This window comes from Saccoglossus kowalevskii, chromosome 20 (genome assembly GCF_978046115.1).
Source record: "Saccoglossus kowalevskii chromosome 20, keSacKowa6.1, whole genome shotgun sequence".
NCBI lineage: Eukaryota > Metazoa > Hemichordata > Enteropneusta > Harrimaniidae > Saccoglossus > Saccoglossus kowalevskii.
This window is the reverse complement of record NC_140660.1, coordinates 6,683,834-6,700,679: the sequence shown is the minus strand read 5'-3', so window position 1 is coordinate 6,700,679 and position 16,846 is coordinate 6,683,834. Positions and strand designations below refer to the sequence as shown.

The 16,846-nt window shown below is 33.6% G+C and overlaps 1 protein-coding gene across 1 annotated transcript in view; it reads right to left on the bottom strand.

The window, feature by feature from the left end:
• Positions 1–209: 209 nt before the first annotated feature.
• The window catches only part of LOC102805122 (uncharacterized), a 32,363-nt gene continuing 15,726 nt past the window's right edge, over positions 210–16,846 (bottom strand). Inside the window, exons 3-33 of the mRNA XM_085494723.1 lie at positions 16,509–16,607; positions 14,798–14,896; positions 14,582–14,680; positions 14,366–14,464; positions 14,150–14,248; positions 13,934–14,032; positions 13,718–13,816; positions 13,502–13,600; positions 13,286–13,384; positions 13,070–13,168; positions 12,854–12,952; positions 12,638–12,736; positions 12,425–12,523; positions 12,209–12,307; positions 11,994–12,092; positions 11,778–11,876; positions 11,562–11,660; positions 11,346–11,444; positions 11,130–11,228; positions 10,914–11,012; positions 10,698–10,796; positions 10,482–10,580; positions 10,186–10,281; positions 7,034–7,171; positions 6,786–6,890; positions 6,539–6,655; positions 4,948–5,217; positions 4,066–4,189; positions 3,060–3,223; positions 2,660–2,848; positions 210–2,322 (exon numbers count right to left, since the gene is read on the bottom strand). Coding sequence (XP_085350849.1) covers positions 1,078–2,322; positions 2,660–2,848; positions 3,060–3,223; positions 4,066–4,189; positions 4,948–5,217; positions 6,539–6,655; positions 6,786–6,890; positions 7,034–7,171; positions 10,186–10,281; positions 10,482–10,580; positions 10,698–10,796; positions 10,914–11,012; positions 11,130–11,228; positions 11,346–11,444; positions 11,562–11,660; positions 11,778–11,876; positions 11,994–12,092; positions 12,209–12,307; positions 12,425–12,523; positions 12,638–12,736; positions 12,854–12,952; positions 13,070–13,168; positions 13,286–13,384; positions 13,502–13,600; positions 13,718–13,816; positions 13,934–14,032; positions 14,150–14,248; positions 14,366–14,464; positions 14,582–14,680; positions 14,798–14,896; positions 16,509–16,607 — 4,626 coding nt within the window. The 3' untranslated portion in view covers positions 210–1,077. The remainder of the gene's footprint in view (positions 2,323–2,659; positions 2,849–3,059; positions 3,224–4,065; positions 4,190–4,947; positions 5,218–6,538; positions 6,656–6,785; positions 6,891–7,033; positions 7,172–10,185; positions 10,282–10,481; positions 10,581–10,697; positions 10,797–10,913; positions 11,013–11,129; positions 11,229–11,345; positions 11,445–11,561; positions 11,661–11,777; positions 11,877–11,993; positions 12,093–12,208; positions 12,308–12,424; positions 12,524–12,637; positions 12,737–12,853; positions 12,953–13,069; positions 13,169–13,285; positions 13,385–13,501; positions 13,601–13,717; positions 13,817–13,933; positions 14,033–14,149; positions 14,249–14,365; positions 14,465–14,581; positions 14,681–14,797; positions 14,897–16,508; positions 16,608–16,846) is intronic.

Sequence of the window (16,846 nt, the reverse complement as noted above, 5' to 3'; positions counted from 1 at the left end):
GACATGATCTGTCATACCACGCATCTGACTGATATATATATATTCGAGGAATAATGTGATTTGAATGTTAGTTCAAATATGCTCTCAATGGGCGGTCATATTTCACTTTCTTTTTCATTCGAAAATATTTTCGTTTGACGTAGTTTTGATGAATTTATACAATCTAATATATTTGCTACATAAAAAGTAAAATAAAACACTGCACTTAATTTCTCTATCCATTTATTTATTGTACCATAGCTGGAATAAAAGCAATCTTTTATTTTATTTACATATATACTTACATCTATACCTAATACAATAAATCAACAGGGTAGTAAGTTAGATATATTGAGTGCATATAAATACTATGCCTATATTTAACCTGTCTACATTTTCACTTATATTTCAGTGAACGTCCTGTTCACATGTACAATTTAAGAATCGTCCGACTATCATTTTTAATTGTGTCAATTGTGGTCGTAAACACATTGGATAGTGAACGTAGTAATGACATGAAATGTTATTTACTACCATACAAGCTGACAAATTATATTTACATTAAATCTGGAATCACATACAAATAAAATATTAATGGAACAGCTCAATAAAAAAAACTGATGAGATACAAAAGTTTTAAACACATTTATGTCTTGAAATTATATCTTTTATGGCTTCATGTACATCATCTTTATTGTGTAGGAAATTCTCCCCAAGGGTGACACTCCCACAGTACACATTGTGATAATATTTATTGTAATAAGTTCAGGTTTTAGTGTATTCCGCCATCTTCTTGTTTTCTGTCTGTCCATCATTGAGAGCATTCAAAAATGTCTATCACACACACGTGCTCACGTCTATCACGTGACTTGGTGTCACACTTTTTACTAGGTGCATTCAATTATATCTATCAGTTTATATCTGTTTGGAAAGTGAGTTAAACACAGGATGTGAAGTATTCTTTTCATTCTGGAAATTATTTTCCATATATTTGTCTATCAAATAATCAATATAACTGATTTCCTTTCCAGCATAGCATTTATGATACTTGGAATATGCGCTTTCATGGCATACTATCAATCTTGTTTCAGGTCGATTTTATACACGGCGTTGAAACATAGCTTTTATGGCTTCCTCGACATCGTCTCTACTTTGCAGATAATTGTTCTTGATTTCGAGTAGATTCTGTATGCTGCTTTCATAGTAGACGGTGTATGGCTTGGTGCTCATTGTAGTGTTAACTTCAGATTTCAGTGCATCGTCACCGTTCTTCTGTTTTCTTTCTGCCCATCTCCTAGACCATTCATCAAATAGTTGTTCAGTTACGCATTTGTTCTTCCTTTTGACATGTTCATTCATGACTCGTCTGTCATAATCAGATATACCCATGTACTGTGCCATGAATCTGTGATCATTATGGCGTTCGATTTCCAGCATATTAATTAAATCTTCCTTTGTCTTATGTAGTAACCACTTGATGTCGCAATCATACTTCTGCTCATTCACGAATATTGGGTCATACCCGACACACAGCAAATCTTCAACTTTTTCTTCAATACCGTACTTTTCATTGTATACAGTGGTCTTCTTGGATTCTGCATCACGGATAATATCCATTGAATAGTAGCATATGTCTTCAAAGTCTTCAATATCTGTGATAGACTCTTGACTGAGGATATATTCATCGACATCACATCCTGGTGCAATTTGGTTACGTACAGCATACATACACTGCTGGATTATCTCCATCAGCTGGTAACACTCGCCAATGCCTTTATCATCCAGACTTCTCACAACGAAGTTTATTGCTGTCTTGTCATTAGTGAAATAAACCAGACCCTCTGCACCATGGGAAACCTTTATTCCATTCCTCCATATACCACTTGGTGGCTTTCCCATGTCAGTGAAATTGTGGTAAAGACGTGTTTGTAATTTCGGAAAGAGACCAGGTGAAAACATATCCCTATCGGTACGGATTTGAATTCGTCGACCATATCTACTTTTGTAGGGGCCTTTTTTCCACTGACCATCAGGCATACGATCAGGCAGTAGAGTAGGAATAATGAACAAATCTTTTAAAAAATTATCTTCAGAATCCTTCTTGAAAAGAAACAGTAATTCTAGTGCACCTAACAACTCCACAACCAAATCTTTGTTAGTTGCCTCATCAAATACACTTTCAATGTCCTGCCTCTCATGTGTCATCCTTTTTGGCAACTTCTTGGCAAACTGAATGAATTCTTCTGATGCCAGGAATGGACCCATCACTCTACTACACATCCACTGTGGTACTAGGACTACAACATCGGTTCCATCCTTTACAATGCCTTTCAAATGTATAAGCTAAAATATAAAATATAAAAGGCGCATAATGATAATAATAATTTAATTTTAATTATTTACAAATATTATCGATAGATAGTAAGCCTAACATAAATAGTATATATATAATGTTATTTGTCATGTTTATGAAGTATTCATACTTGACATTACTAAGAAGTATTTGTTCATGTTTATTATAAGAAAATATGAATAAATGCGAACATATTTTCTTTTGGACTTATAATTCAAATATTTTGGATAATAACTTGATACATAGCGTAATATGAATATGATATGAAAATCCAACTCTCTAAAATAATATTCTCAGATTCTATAGAATTGCTATTGTTCAACTCACATGGCCGCCATAATGTAGATATTTGGTTGCTGTTCGAAGGAAATCTTCTTTCACCATAGAATCTACAGTGTTCTTAATTAGATCAAAGTATTTAGACCAACTCATAACTGGAAAACCAATGTTATCACGAGTCCAATCGTTTTTCGATTTCAATATTCTGTCGCATATCTTTGGCATTGGGTTTTCAAGCTGAAAAACACAGTAACAATTACATGCAAGATTGTTGTATTCCTTCAAACAATAGATCATAGATCCGAATGTACTGATGCAAAGTTCACTTAGTTCAATCCACGCGAACTATTTGTTCGATAAAATCAGACGATATCATTACCAAGATTCATAAGCAAAATAAAAAAAATGAATGCATTGAGATTACTAAATACTAAAATTACTAAATTACCTTTAGTATGGCATCTCTTCTATTGCGGAGTACCGCCCTCAACTCTTGCATTTCAGAACTGTTACCATCATTACAATTTACTAAAAATGTTTCATCTGAGATGTGAACCTGATCTTTTATCATTTCTTTACATTCCTTCAAAATTTCTTCCTTGACAAGTGCGGCTGCACAAATAAAACGTAAATGTGTTCAAAATGGGTGGATAAAATGTTTTGATATATATATATAGGTAGTCGGTTATCCCAGGTGAACGATGAGTTTGTAGAGTAGATTTACATACATGGACAGCGAAATTAGGACACGACTACATGAGTAAAGTTTACCCTACGATACTGTTTCGTAAGGTACATGGAGTACCTCACTTATCAGGAGTTAAGACTTTATTAAATAAACCACCGAAACAGACTACATTATAAGCGCTACAGATTTGCATAACAATGGAGTGGGTTTACGATCTTGAAACTAGTTGTTGCATAGCAACGATTTGGCTCTGTGTTTACAGGAAGAAAAAAGCTCATTTCTTTTATTTAAACTACAGTAATGTGGTTGGAAAATTATAATATATTTCTCTCTAATGCATAAGTTGCAACATTTGCTTGAAGTATTATATGATGCAGCACGCGATAACACTCTCCATTTGATGTCATAATCAATGTTATTGTCTTTTAATGACCAAGCGTATTCACTGAGCTCTGTTGCGTTTCTTGATGATTGGTTGCATAGCGATGCAGTGTGGTTTCTGTACCAGGTTTTAAATTCATACCCTGTTAGTCCCACATATGTTTATTTAATAAAGTTTTAACTTCTGATGAGTGAGGTATTCCGTGTACCTTACGAAACAGTACTGTAGAGTCAACTTTACTCATGTAGTCGTGTCTTAATGTCTCTGTCTATGTATGTATATATATTCAGACAATACATACTAATTATGCGTTTTTATTTCCTTTATCACGATAACATTCATATTTAAATAGGATAAACTCTTAATTATGATGAAATAAATTACCTTCATTTTTGTATTCATTTGCCCAATCTGCTCTACTGGCCACCAGAATAATCTCTGGTCGAGCAGCTGGGTCAATATCAGATTGTATGAAAGAGTTGCGTATCATCTTAAGCCAGACAAACAACTAACACAAAATACAATGGAAAATTATTATTATTATTATTATTATTATAGCAATCAGTTGGTATTTTGGGCAACTAAATGTGATAACATTTATATGGCATACAGGTAAAAAATACAATGCATAAATATGAATACAAGGAAAATAAAAGCGTATACAACCAAATGATTATTTTCAAAATTGACAAATAGACAGACATGTTCTTAGAATAATAGTGGAATATCCCCACAGTGACATTTTGCCATCATAATCATTTCTACCACTAGTTTATTGAACTCATGCTGCTATGTTATTGGTTGATAGTAATACGCGCACCTTTTCAGCAAAATTTATCAAAGTATGAATGTATCATAGTATTATAAAAAGAAACTGTTATATATAATTGTTGTTGTTTTGAACTGGTTGCTAATGCCTTTTTGTGACAGTTAAAATTCATGTTCATCAAAAAAGCTACTTTGTGGTTGGTTACTATGGGCGTTGACTTGGTTGCTATACGAATAGCTACCTTACTCATGTAATGACTATTTTTCACACCATGAAAAATACCATAGCAGCCAGTTCAGAAAAAAAATATTCATAAGTTCATGACCACTAAAATTCCTAACTCTTCATTTTTTGTACGTACGTAACTAGCAATCACTGAAAAAAAACATAGAAATGTGGGTATAGGCCAATGGGCCCAAACATATTTTGGCTGCTTGCAGCTATGTTTGATATTTTCAAAATGAAATCGAAGCTGAAAAGCATGTATGATATCTCACCTCTTTTAAATTTGTCTCTTTCAAGTCCATTGGCCTTACCAGCTTTTTTCCATCATGAGTGACTATCTTGTAAACAAGTAGGAATGTCGCTTTACTTGGATCAAGGAACAAGGTGTGTGACACGAATAATTGAGCTTGACCTGCAAAATCCCAAAGGCTGCTCCTTCCGACCCCTGGAAGGTCGTAGTTCATGACCTCGATACCAGCTGTTTTTACATAATCGTCTTTGCCAGGTGGACAAGAGTAAGTTTCTCTGTCTGATTTCACCTCCTACAACATTTATAAAACAAATAAAGCTTAGAAAGAACTCCTACAACATTTATAAAAAAACAATCAATGACTAGCGTGTTTCAGATATGATCAACATCTACATGTCAATAGCAACCAAATATAATGCCAAGTAACTATCCAACAAATATTTTTGTATTCTAGCTACAATCTTGTATATAGCAACGGCGCAAAAAATTCTATTTAGTGGAACAACAACATGCTATCTCATACACTATTGTAACCTCATCTATTTCAGTTTTTAGCATCATGTCTTATTTCTTGAGTGACAACTATTTTGCAGGTAGACATTAGTAATCTAACGTGTGATATTATTGGAATTGCTATTGACAAAAACTGCCAATTTTTAACAAGGCTAATAAATTTAAGCAATGTGCAGAATTTGGGAAATCAATTCTCATGTTCTATCATCAAGACAAATTAACAAGTTAGTGGTTGTGGGTTCAAATTCATTTTACTGTCACCAAAGCCAGCGCTCAACTTGATACAGAGAGAGTATCATGTCGATGGATGTGGTTTAATTCTAGTCTACTGTCAGCAGTACAATGCTTGGTGCAGTGCCCATTTTGTTTGAAGTGTTCACTCCAGTTAGTTGATCTTTTCCTTTTCCAACATAAAATGCTGGAGTATATTCAAATCTTGCGTGCCGACAGTCTTTTTTCTAATTCAATTGGGATGTAGCATTGATGCCACCTTTCCTAACAGTTCGAGATGTAGCTCTGGTATTTCCCATTTATTTAGCAATGTTGGACCTCTGAAGAAAATGTATTGATTTTAAGGCTGCAAGACTGCAACCCGTAGTACACCTTGTTACGTTTTATTAGTTTATTATTATACATCTGTCACCGTAATGTCATAAGTTACAGTGTATACCATATACAAAAATGCGAATTCCATATATGGAAAGTTTGCACGCGTTAGCGTCCTCTACTAATAAAAACAAACATGGCTGCCACTAGGGTTCGACCAGATTCCACACAAAGAAGTTTGCTGATTCTGTTCTGAACATTTTGGTTTTCGGTATTCCCATGATGTATTCTTAAAAGACATTATGCCATGCTTCAACCTCCGCTACGCGTTGACCGATACTTCGCCGTACTGTTTTCGTGCATACTTTGAGGTATCCTCATAATAATCTCGTATAACAATGAGTATTATTGACATGCTATTCCATTGAAATCCAATATCTCTAAAGTTGATAATGAGGAAGATGTTGCAATAACAGCATGCCAATAATTCAGATATTAATTCCATTTTGGTTTCATCAAAGTAATCACCAGCATCAATTCATTTTCATACATACCCTCATCAGAGTTTCTTTAAGAGTTGTTTTGCCAACCCCACCATGACCAGCAAAGTAAAACTTGACTGCATCAATTTTAACTCCATCCTGCATCATTAATTCACTCTTTTCACGTTCCTGTTGAACACATTTGGATTACATAATGAATAACAGTCACTGCACAACATCATAAACTATGGTAAGCGATATTCGATCATACCCAGCAAACAACTGGTAATCTATTTGTTTGTAAAGAATAATAACTTGCCTGTATTGCGTTCAAAAGTAATAGTTTAGCTTCTTTGTAGAAGTCTGTTTTAATACCTGCTTCTCTAATGTTTGAATTAATATACTCCAATGGTGTCTGGTTTTCCTATTAAAATAAAGCACATGTATGGGATTAATTTGTGTTCAGTTTAAAGGCAGAATACATTTAATGATTAGTCACGTGACACTGAATGTAAAACTGTATCATAATCCGATAATCATTAGCATATAAACATTAATTGTACTTACTTCATCAACATTGTTTATATCGATGTGTGTCTCCAGAAGTAATTTCATAATATTCAGTGCAGATGTCTTCGTATCGACATCAAAGTCAAGCGTATACCAAGGCCTTTGCAACACTTTATTGAGAGCATTTCCACCTTGCTTTAGTAATGTCAAATACATGAAATACAAAAGAAAAATCAAACAAGTCGAAAAACATAACAGCAAGAGTATATTGTAACCCTAACTGATCCTCGGTATGAAATGATTTATCATCTGTCACTGCCTTCATATAATATTCACTTCAACCTTTAAAATACATAAATTAATTCAAAAACGACAATACAAGTTATGGCTTGCAAATAATTATAAACAACTATATATATACAAGCATATACACTTATTCTGTTCAGTCATGTGTCTTTTTTAGTTCATTTATATATTGTTTTGGCTAAATGAAAAAATGTAGAATAAAAACAGATAATATAGAGACACACTTCCACAACAGAAATGTTGCATGAGAGATTACACAAGGTAAAAATTATTCTTTTTTACAAACCTATTTTTACCCATTTTTTTTACAAACGTTGCCATCTTAATATAAGCGATATATTCATAAGATATACTGGGGTGTGATTTATAATAGCTTGAAATAATAAAGCAGGCACGTGGTGAGGGCAAACTACGTTTCATTTATATACAAATGCCATTTTGTATTTTTACAATATTATCTGCAAAGGGTTTGTACTACAAGTCATAAATTTAGAAGCTGGGTTCGCAAATTACTAGTTCACTAGTTCTTTCTGTTGTTATGGATAAAGACATGTCTAGAATATGTTTATAATACTATGTTTGTAAGTTCGTAAGTTCGTAGAATTGTAGGCATATTATGATGATATATGGCGTGATAATGAATTTATAAGGATGTAGGAGAATTAAAAAGAATGCTGATTGTATTATGTGAATGAATGAGTGAGTAAGTCTGGTCTGGTCTGGTCTGGTCTGGTCTGGTCTGGTTGTCATAACTCCACCCTAAGTTACATAGATTACATATTAAGCATGGAATTATATTTTATTTCAGACCTATTTGTCAACAACATTAGCTTTTATTAAATTTGAATTTAATCCGTTTGTAGCTAATTACGTTTGATCACGGTTATCTTTCCTAGTAACCGTGGTATGATTCAGTATGCACCATATACAAAATAAAAACAATTGCAGTATTCACTAGCTATTTGAAATTTTGGCAAATAAACAAATATTGCTGAGAATTTATACAGATTTGGATTTGCTCGAATTTTCAGCGTCTAGGGTGTGATCAACTTTATTAAATCTCATGCGAAACTAAAGTATGTATTTTGGCCTACACAATTCGATTCTAAGCATGTTAGTAAATTTGATTCCTAGGCAACAAAGCTAACGTTGAACATTGACCAATGTTGAAATATCGAATAAATCTGGCTTGTAATCAAGACAAATTCAGTATGAAATAAAAACTACTCTGATAGAGGTCAAATAAAATGTACGAGTGTTGGACTAGTAGTATTAAGGTATAGATGCAGGTTCGTGGGCACTCACAATGGTTTTTTTGCTTTTTCTTACCAAGAAAGTCTTGGCTAGATAAAATTGTTAAAATAAAAGTGTCAAAATTTCGGAGCATTGTCAATGCTGGAACATACCCAAAAATCGATTTCAAAATATAGGGAGCCGAGGCACGCGTATGTGATTAAAAGTCCCAAAAGTTTCATTACATTGCTCTTTGATTGACAAGTCACTTTGATGTTATATGCAAATGAGTTGCTGGTGCGGCGATGTGTGACTTCCTGTCTTCGACCCTGTTACCTTACACGCCAGCAACGAGACCCAGAAACTACAAAAAACAGACAAGACGTAGACGCTTCCAGCATGCAAGCGGAATAAAAAAACAACTTCCAGTAGTATACTGTAAAATAATTTATTTTATTTTTTACGTCTTTTTTTCTCCAAAGGCATTTTAAAACTGAAGTATACAATTTTCGTTTCGCTGTAACGATCACCGTGATGGTAGCATTGCGATGCAATGAATAAACACCATTGCTGTGCTGTCATCGATAACTAACTTTTCAGTGGCAAAATACACAAACGTAAAATGCTCGGTTAGTTAAAAATAAAAAAATACCCTGAAAATTACAGAAAAATCGGCAACGAGATGCTGTTTTAAACACCGTAGAAAAAAATCACGCTAGCATGCATCTGTAGCGATGTCGCAAAGTACGTTGTATGGCCATGCACGGCGACCTCTGGTACTAAGGCACTCTATGAATGAGGTATTTCAGGGTTCGTAGGTCAGGGTTCGTTTAATTTGTATCGACCCGTTTCGTCTGTATGTTCCACTATTCACAATGCTGCGACATTTTAACAGTCTACAGCCAAGACTGTTTGGGTAATAAAAAGCAAAAAAAAAAAATCACGAACGAACCTTACCTCACCTAGAAATAAAAGTCAATAAAAATCACTATTTGCTAAACAATCATGAAATAAATTAATTTGGTATAGGTAGTAATTATTGAGGTGATTGAGTAGATGTTGTACATGGATGATGAAATGATAAAAGTATTTTTCTGTGTCATAAAATTATAAAATTATAACAGAAGTCCTGGTGAAAATGTATTTGAAGTATCAAAGCAATAGGCCAGCAATATTCAAACTTAAATTATGGTTATAAAATCTGATACAAATTTGCACATCAAATATCATAACCATGGCACAGGTTTGGTCAGAAAATAAGGTTTCATTAGCTATTTTTCATTCTCACCTACCCGCAAAGACTCATACGAAAACATAATTTAAAAAAGTGGTATTTTAGAAAAATTATGGACCGACAGGAGTGGATGACAAGTAGCAGAAACAGCACTAACTAGTGTCCCGTTACCAACCAATTTTGGAATCAACAAAGTAAAAATACATTTTTCGCACTTTGGGTTGAGATTCGCCTCAAACGATCCATGACACCATGCCAGTTTATACGTGATTATAGTGTCTGCTGCAATAAGTTTTGTTCGTGCGTGATATTCGAAAGCAAACAGGACAGAAGCGGTTTTTCACAAACACAGATCACAATCAAATCGAAATATGAACGATGTGAAACCTTAATACGAGATGCACACAATAATGATTGGTTCGTTGATATAACTCACCTTATCGCGATGATTGATTTCCGATTTTGATAGAAGTACTTTAACTGCATCATAACTATTCGCTCCACAAGCTATTAACAGTGATGTATCAGCAGTCTGTAATAAAATTTACTAAGAAAAATTTAGATTTTTGTAATAATACTATTTCAATCATACCGCTATACAATGACACAATATATATTTCCCATTAGAGAGCGCCCCCACAATAACAATTTTAGAAATGAACAATGGCAACTCAATGTAATAATCATAAATTCTGAAAATATGAATATTAGTAACAATTGTAGTGTACAAACCTTGTCTTGATGGTTTATATCGGCACCATGTTTCAATAATATTGTAATTGCGTCACAACTGCTATTCTCTGCAGCATACATCAACGCAGTCTTCTGATCCTGTGAATGTGATATAGAGAATACAAGTACGAATGACAACACATTGACAGATAACTCGGATATAATAGTCATAAATTCTGAAAATATGAATATTAGTAACAATTGTAGTGTACAAACCTCGTCTTGATGGTGTATATCGGCACCATGTTTCAATAATAATGTAATTGCGTCACAACTGTTATTCTCTGCAGCATACATCAACGCAGTATTCTGATCCTGTGAATGTGATATAGAGAATACAAGTGAGAATGTCAACACATTGGCAGATAACTCGGATATAATAGTCATACATTCTGTAAATATGAATATTAGTGACAAATGTAGTTTACAAACCCTGTCTTGATGGTGTATATCGGCACCATGTTTCAATAATAATGTAATTGCGTCACAACTGTTTTTACTTGCAGCATACATCAACGCAGTCTTCTGATACTGTGAATGTGATATAGAAAATACATGTAAAAATATCAACACATTGACAGATAACTCAGATGTAATAATCATACATTCTGAAAATATGAATATTAGTGACAATCGTAGTTTACAAACCTCGTCTTGATGGTTTATATCGGCACCATGTTTCAATAATAATGTAATTGTGTTACAACTGTTATTCTCTGCAGCATATATCAATGCAGTCTTCTGATCCTGTGAATGTGATATATAAAATACAAGTAAGAATGTCAACACATTGACAGATAACTTGGATGTAATGGTCATAAATTCTGAAAATATGAATATTAGTAACAATTGTAGTGTACAAACCTCGTCTTGATGGTGTATATCGGCACCATGTTTCAATAATAATGTAATTGCGTCACAACTGTTATTCTCTGCCGCATACATCAACGCAGTCTTCTGATCCTGTGAATGTGATATAGAGAATACAAGTGAGAATGTCAACACATTGGCAGATAACTCGGATATAATAGTCATACATTCTGAAAATATGAATATTAGTGACAAATGTAGTTTACAAACCCTGTCTTGATGGTGTATATCGGCACCATGTTTCAATAATAATGTAATTGCGTCACAACTGTTTTTACTTGCAGCATACATCAACGCAGTCTTCTGATACTGTGAATGTGATATAGAAAATACATGTAAAAATATCAACACATTGACAGATAACTCAGATGTAATAATCATACATTCTGAAAATATGAATATTAGTGACAATCGTAGTTTACAAACCTCGTCTTGATGGTTTATATCGGCACCATGTTTCAATAATAATGTAATTGTGTTACAACTGTTATTCTCTGCAGCATATATCAATGCAGTCTTCTGATCCTGTGAATGTGATATATAAAATACAAGTAAGAATGTCAACACATTGACAGATAACTTGGATGTAATAGTCATAAATTCTGAAAATATGAATATTAGTGACAAATGTAGTTTACAAACCATGTCTTGATGGTGTATATCGGCACCATGTTTCAATAATATTGTAATTGCGTCACAATTGTTATTCCTTGCTGCATACATCAACGCAGTATTCTGAAACTGTGAATGTGATATAGAAAATACAAGTAAGAATGTCAACACATTGCAGATAACTCGGATGTAATAGTCATAAATTCTGAAAATATGAATATTAGTGACAAATGTAGTTTACAAACCATGTCTTGATGGTGTATATCGGCACCATGTTTCAATAATATTGTAATTGCGTCACAATTGTTATTCCTTGCTGCATATATCAATGCAGTCTTCTGATCCTGTGAATGTGATATATAAAATACAAGTAAGAATGTCAACGCATTGACAGATAACTCGGATGTAATAGTCATAAATTCTGAAAATATGAATATTAGTGACAAATGTAGTTTACAAACCATGTCTTGATGGTGTATATCGGCACCATGTTTCAATAATATTGTAATTGCGTCACAACTGTTTTTACTTGCAGCATATATCAATGCAGTCATCTGACCCTATGAATGTGATATATAAAATACAAGTAAGAATGTCAACACATTGACAGATAACTCAGACATAATCATAGAATCTGAAAATATGAATATTAGTGACAAATGTAGTTTACAAACCATGTCTTGATGGTGTATATCGGCACCATGTTTCAATAATATTGTAATTGCGTCACAATTGTTATTCCTTGCTGCATACATCAACGCAGTATTCTGAAACTGTGAATGTGATATAGAAAATACAAGTAAGAATGTCAACGCATTGACAGATAACTCGGATGTAATAGTCATACATTCTGAAAATATGAATATTAGTGACAAATGTAGTTTACAAACCCTGTCTTGATGGTGTATATCGGCACCATGTTTCAATAATATTGTAATTGCGTCACAACTGTTTTTACTTGCAGCATACATCAACGCAGTCTTCTGATACTGTGAATGTGATATAGAAAATACATGTAAAAATATCAACACATTGACAGATAACTCAGATGTAATAATCATACATTCTGAAAATATGAATATTAGTGACAATCGTAGTTTACAAACCTCGTCTTGATGGTTTATATCGGCACCATGTTTCAATAATAATGTAATTGTGTTACAACTGTTATTCTCTGCAGCATATATCAATGCAGTCTTCTGATCCTGTGAATGTGATATAGAAAATACAAGTAAGAATGTCAACACATTGACAGATAACTCAGACATAATAATCATAGAATCTGAAAATATGAATATTAGTGACAAATGTAGTTTACAAACCCCGTCTTGATGGTGTATATCGGCACCATGTTTCAATAATAATGTAATTGCGTCACAACTGTTTTTATATGCAGCATACATCAACGCAGTATTCTGATCCTGTGAATGTGATATAGAGAATACAAGTACGAATGACAACACATTGGCAGATATCTCGGATATAATAGTCATACATTCTGAAAATATAAATATTAGAGACAATAGTAGTTTACAAACCTTGTCTTGATGGTGTATATCGGCACCATGTTTCAATAATAATGTAATTGCGTCACAACTGTTATTCCCTACTGCATACATCAACGCAGTCTTCTGATTCTGTAAATGTGATATAGAAAATACAAGTAAGAATGTCAACACATTGACAGATAACTCAGATATAATAGTCATACATTCTGAAAATATAAATATTAGAGACAATAGTAGTTTACAAACCTTGTTTTGTTGGTTTATATCGGCACCATGTTTCAATAATAATGTAATTGCGTCACAACTGTTATTCCCTGCTGCATACATCAACGCAGTCTTCTGATTCTGTAAATGTGATATAGAAAATACAAGTAAGAATGTCAACACATTGACAGATAACTCAGATATAATAGTCATACATTCTGAAAATATAAATATTAGAGACAATAGTAGTTTACAAACCTTGTCTTGATGGTGTATATCGGCACCATGTTTCAATAATAATGTAATTGCGTCACAACTGTTATTCCCTGCTGCATACATCAACGCAGTCTTCTGATTCTGTAAATGTGATATAGAAAATACAAGTAAGAATGTCAACACATTGACAGATAACTCAGATATAATAGTCATACATTCTGAAAATATAAATATTAGAGACAATAGTAGTTTACAAACCTTGTTTTGATGGTTTATATCGGCATCATGTTTCAATAATAATGTAATTGCGTCACAACTGTTATTCCTTGCTGCATACATCAACGCAGTATTCTGAAACTGTGAATGTGATATAGAGAATAAAAGTAAGAATGACAACACATTGGCAGATATCTCGGATATAATAGTCATACATTCTGAAAATATAAATATTAGAGACAATAGTAGTTTACAAACCTTGTCTTGATGGTGTATATCGGCACCATGTTTCAATAATAATGTAATTGCGTCACAGCTGTTATTCCCTGCTGCATACATCAACGCAGTCTTCTGATTCTGTAAATGTGATATAGAAAATACAAGTAAGAATGTCAACACATTGACAGATAACTCAGATATAATAGTCATACATTCTGAAAATATAAATATTAGAGACAATAGTAGTTTACAAACCTTGTTTTGATGGTTTATATCGGCATCATGTTTCAATAATAATGTAATTGCGTCACAACTGTTATTCCTTGCTGCATACATCAACGCAGTATTCTGAAACTGTGGATGTGATATAGAGAATAAAAGTAAGAATGACAACACATTGGCAGATATCTCGGATATAATAGTCATACATTCTGAAAATATAAATATTAGAGACAATAGTAGTTTACAAACCTTGTCTTGATGGTGTATATCGGCACCATGTTTCAATAATAATGTAATTGCGTCACAACTGTTATTCTCTGCAGCATACATCAATGCAGTCATCTGGCCCTATGAATGTGATATAGAGAATACAAGTAAGAATGTCAACACATTGACAGATAACTCAGATGTAATAGTCATACATTCTGTAAATTTATGGCGGCTGGTGTATACGCATCTTACTACAGATGGCCGTGAAGGCCATTGCTAGGCGACCGAATACTGTAAAACAATTTGGCCAATTTAGCTAATTCAAGATGCAGCTAATGCAACAGAAAGTATATTCCCATAATGAGATAATCGACACTTTAGCTAAATTAAGATTATGATAATTCATGCCAAGAGTCAAATCCGCTAAAATTGCATGCAGCTATTTCAACATGTTCTACAGTATTAAACGTGGCCGTAACGTCTGCCTGCGTCAGATTGTAATCAGATTGGTGCCATGTATACAATCATAACACTCCCTGGGTCACAAAGTATTATATTTTATCAACCAAAGAATGCAAAGACAATTCACGTTCCGACAACACCACTGGAAATGGGCGCCGTAAATGATATAAATATATGGTCAGAAATATTTGATATCAGACATAACTCTGTTTACGTAAGTATTGAACAAAATAAAATAAATAACAAATTTAATTTTGATTTAATTCTGCCGTTGGAGTGAAATTGACTACCAGGTTGAGAACATGATACTGTACAATACTTTATTTTTTCCATTTAGAATTCACTTTCGCTATTTTTACTGAATAGAATATTTTTTTACTATAATTTACATATAAATCATCGAATAGCGGGATACTCCTTTTGTCGCTTTTCCAGTACGTATTCGATTGTTTGATTAACATGTTACACTTCATCACTATGGTTATGGTAAATTAAAACATTAACATACTTTGGTTTTAATTACTATTTGTTGTCAGCCATAAAGATATTATTAACTTTAACCAGGGAACTTAAAGGAAAATATCTTGTTCTACAATGAAAAAAATCTTTCTACCGATTTCGGCATTTTTAACCTGATTAGGCAAGTTAAATGAACGCATTCCTGTTGACAAATATGTCGCTATTGGTTCTCGGGGATGATTCATTCTAACACAATTTTACTCCTACGACATTTTTTCCTTCCACGTTTGTTATTGTCTTCGGCACCCCAGAATTTTGTAATTGACCATTTTCCGTTCACTGCGAGAATCACGCGTTATGCGTGAAAACGAGCGTCAAAACAGGACAAACAAAGGTCATAGCGTCGTAGTGGCGTCAAACATCGCGTGGGATTCGACAAACGCGAAAGTATTTCGGGGGATATTCCATGCTTAATAATGTGCTGTACACATTTGATGATAGGCAATTTCGAAGAAAAAAGGGTATTCGAAAGCAATATTCCTCTGTCGAAGGTCGTACGGTCGATGTGAGCTACGAAATTCGAGTTCAAAATCAAATCGTTCGATTTTTGCGCCAGACGCTCGACGCGCGTCTTTCATGCAACTCGCGAGATCTCGCACTTGAACGGAAAATCACCTATTTCTAGAATTTTGTGCTGCGTTTAGTCGCACTTCGGTTTTCCGTTTCTCAGATTGTTATAACATTGTATACCATAGATATGTTAACAATAATTTCATATATAACCAAACATGGTAATTACACAATTTATATATATATATATATAACTTACCACGTTTGTTTGGTTGACATTAGCGCCACGTGACAGCAACAGTTCAACTGCCGGAAAATGATTGTTACGTACAGCTACCGTCAAAGCATTCATACGTTCCTAAGAACATGACATAAGTGAAAACGTATGAAAATTATGTTTCTATGATTACGTCCTACACTGTGACATGTTTCCATATAAATATACAACCCTTTTCATGACAATATACATATGACATATTCACATAAGCTTTATTTTCACCAAATCGTATCTTGAATCGTTTATTCACTCAACGAATGAAACAATTGGTTTCCATAAATTGTAGGGAGGTAATTACGAGGTGCAAATAACCAGATGCA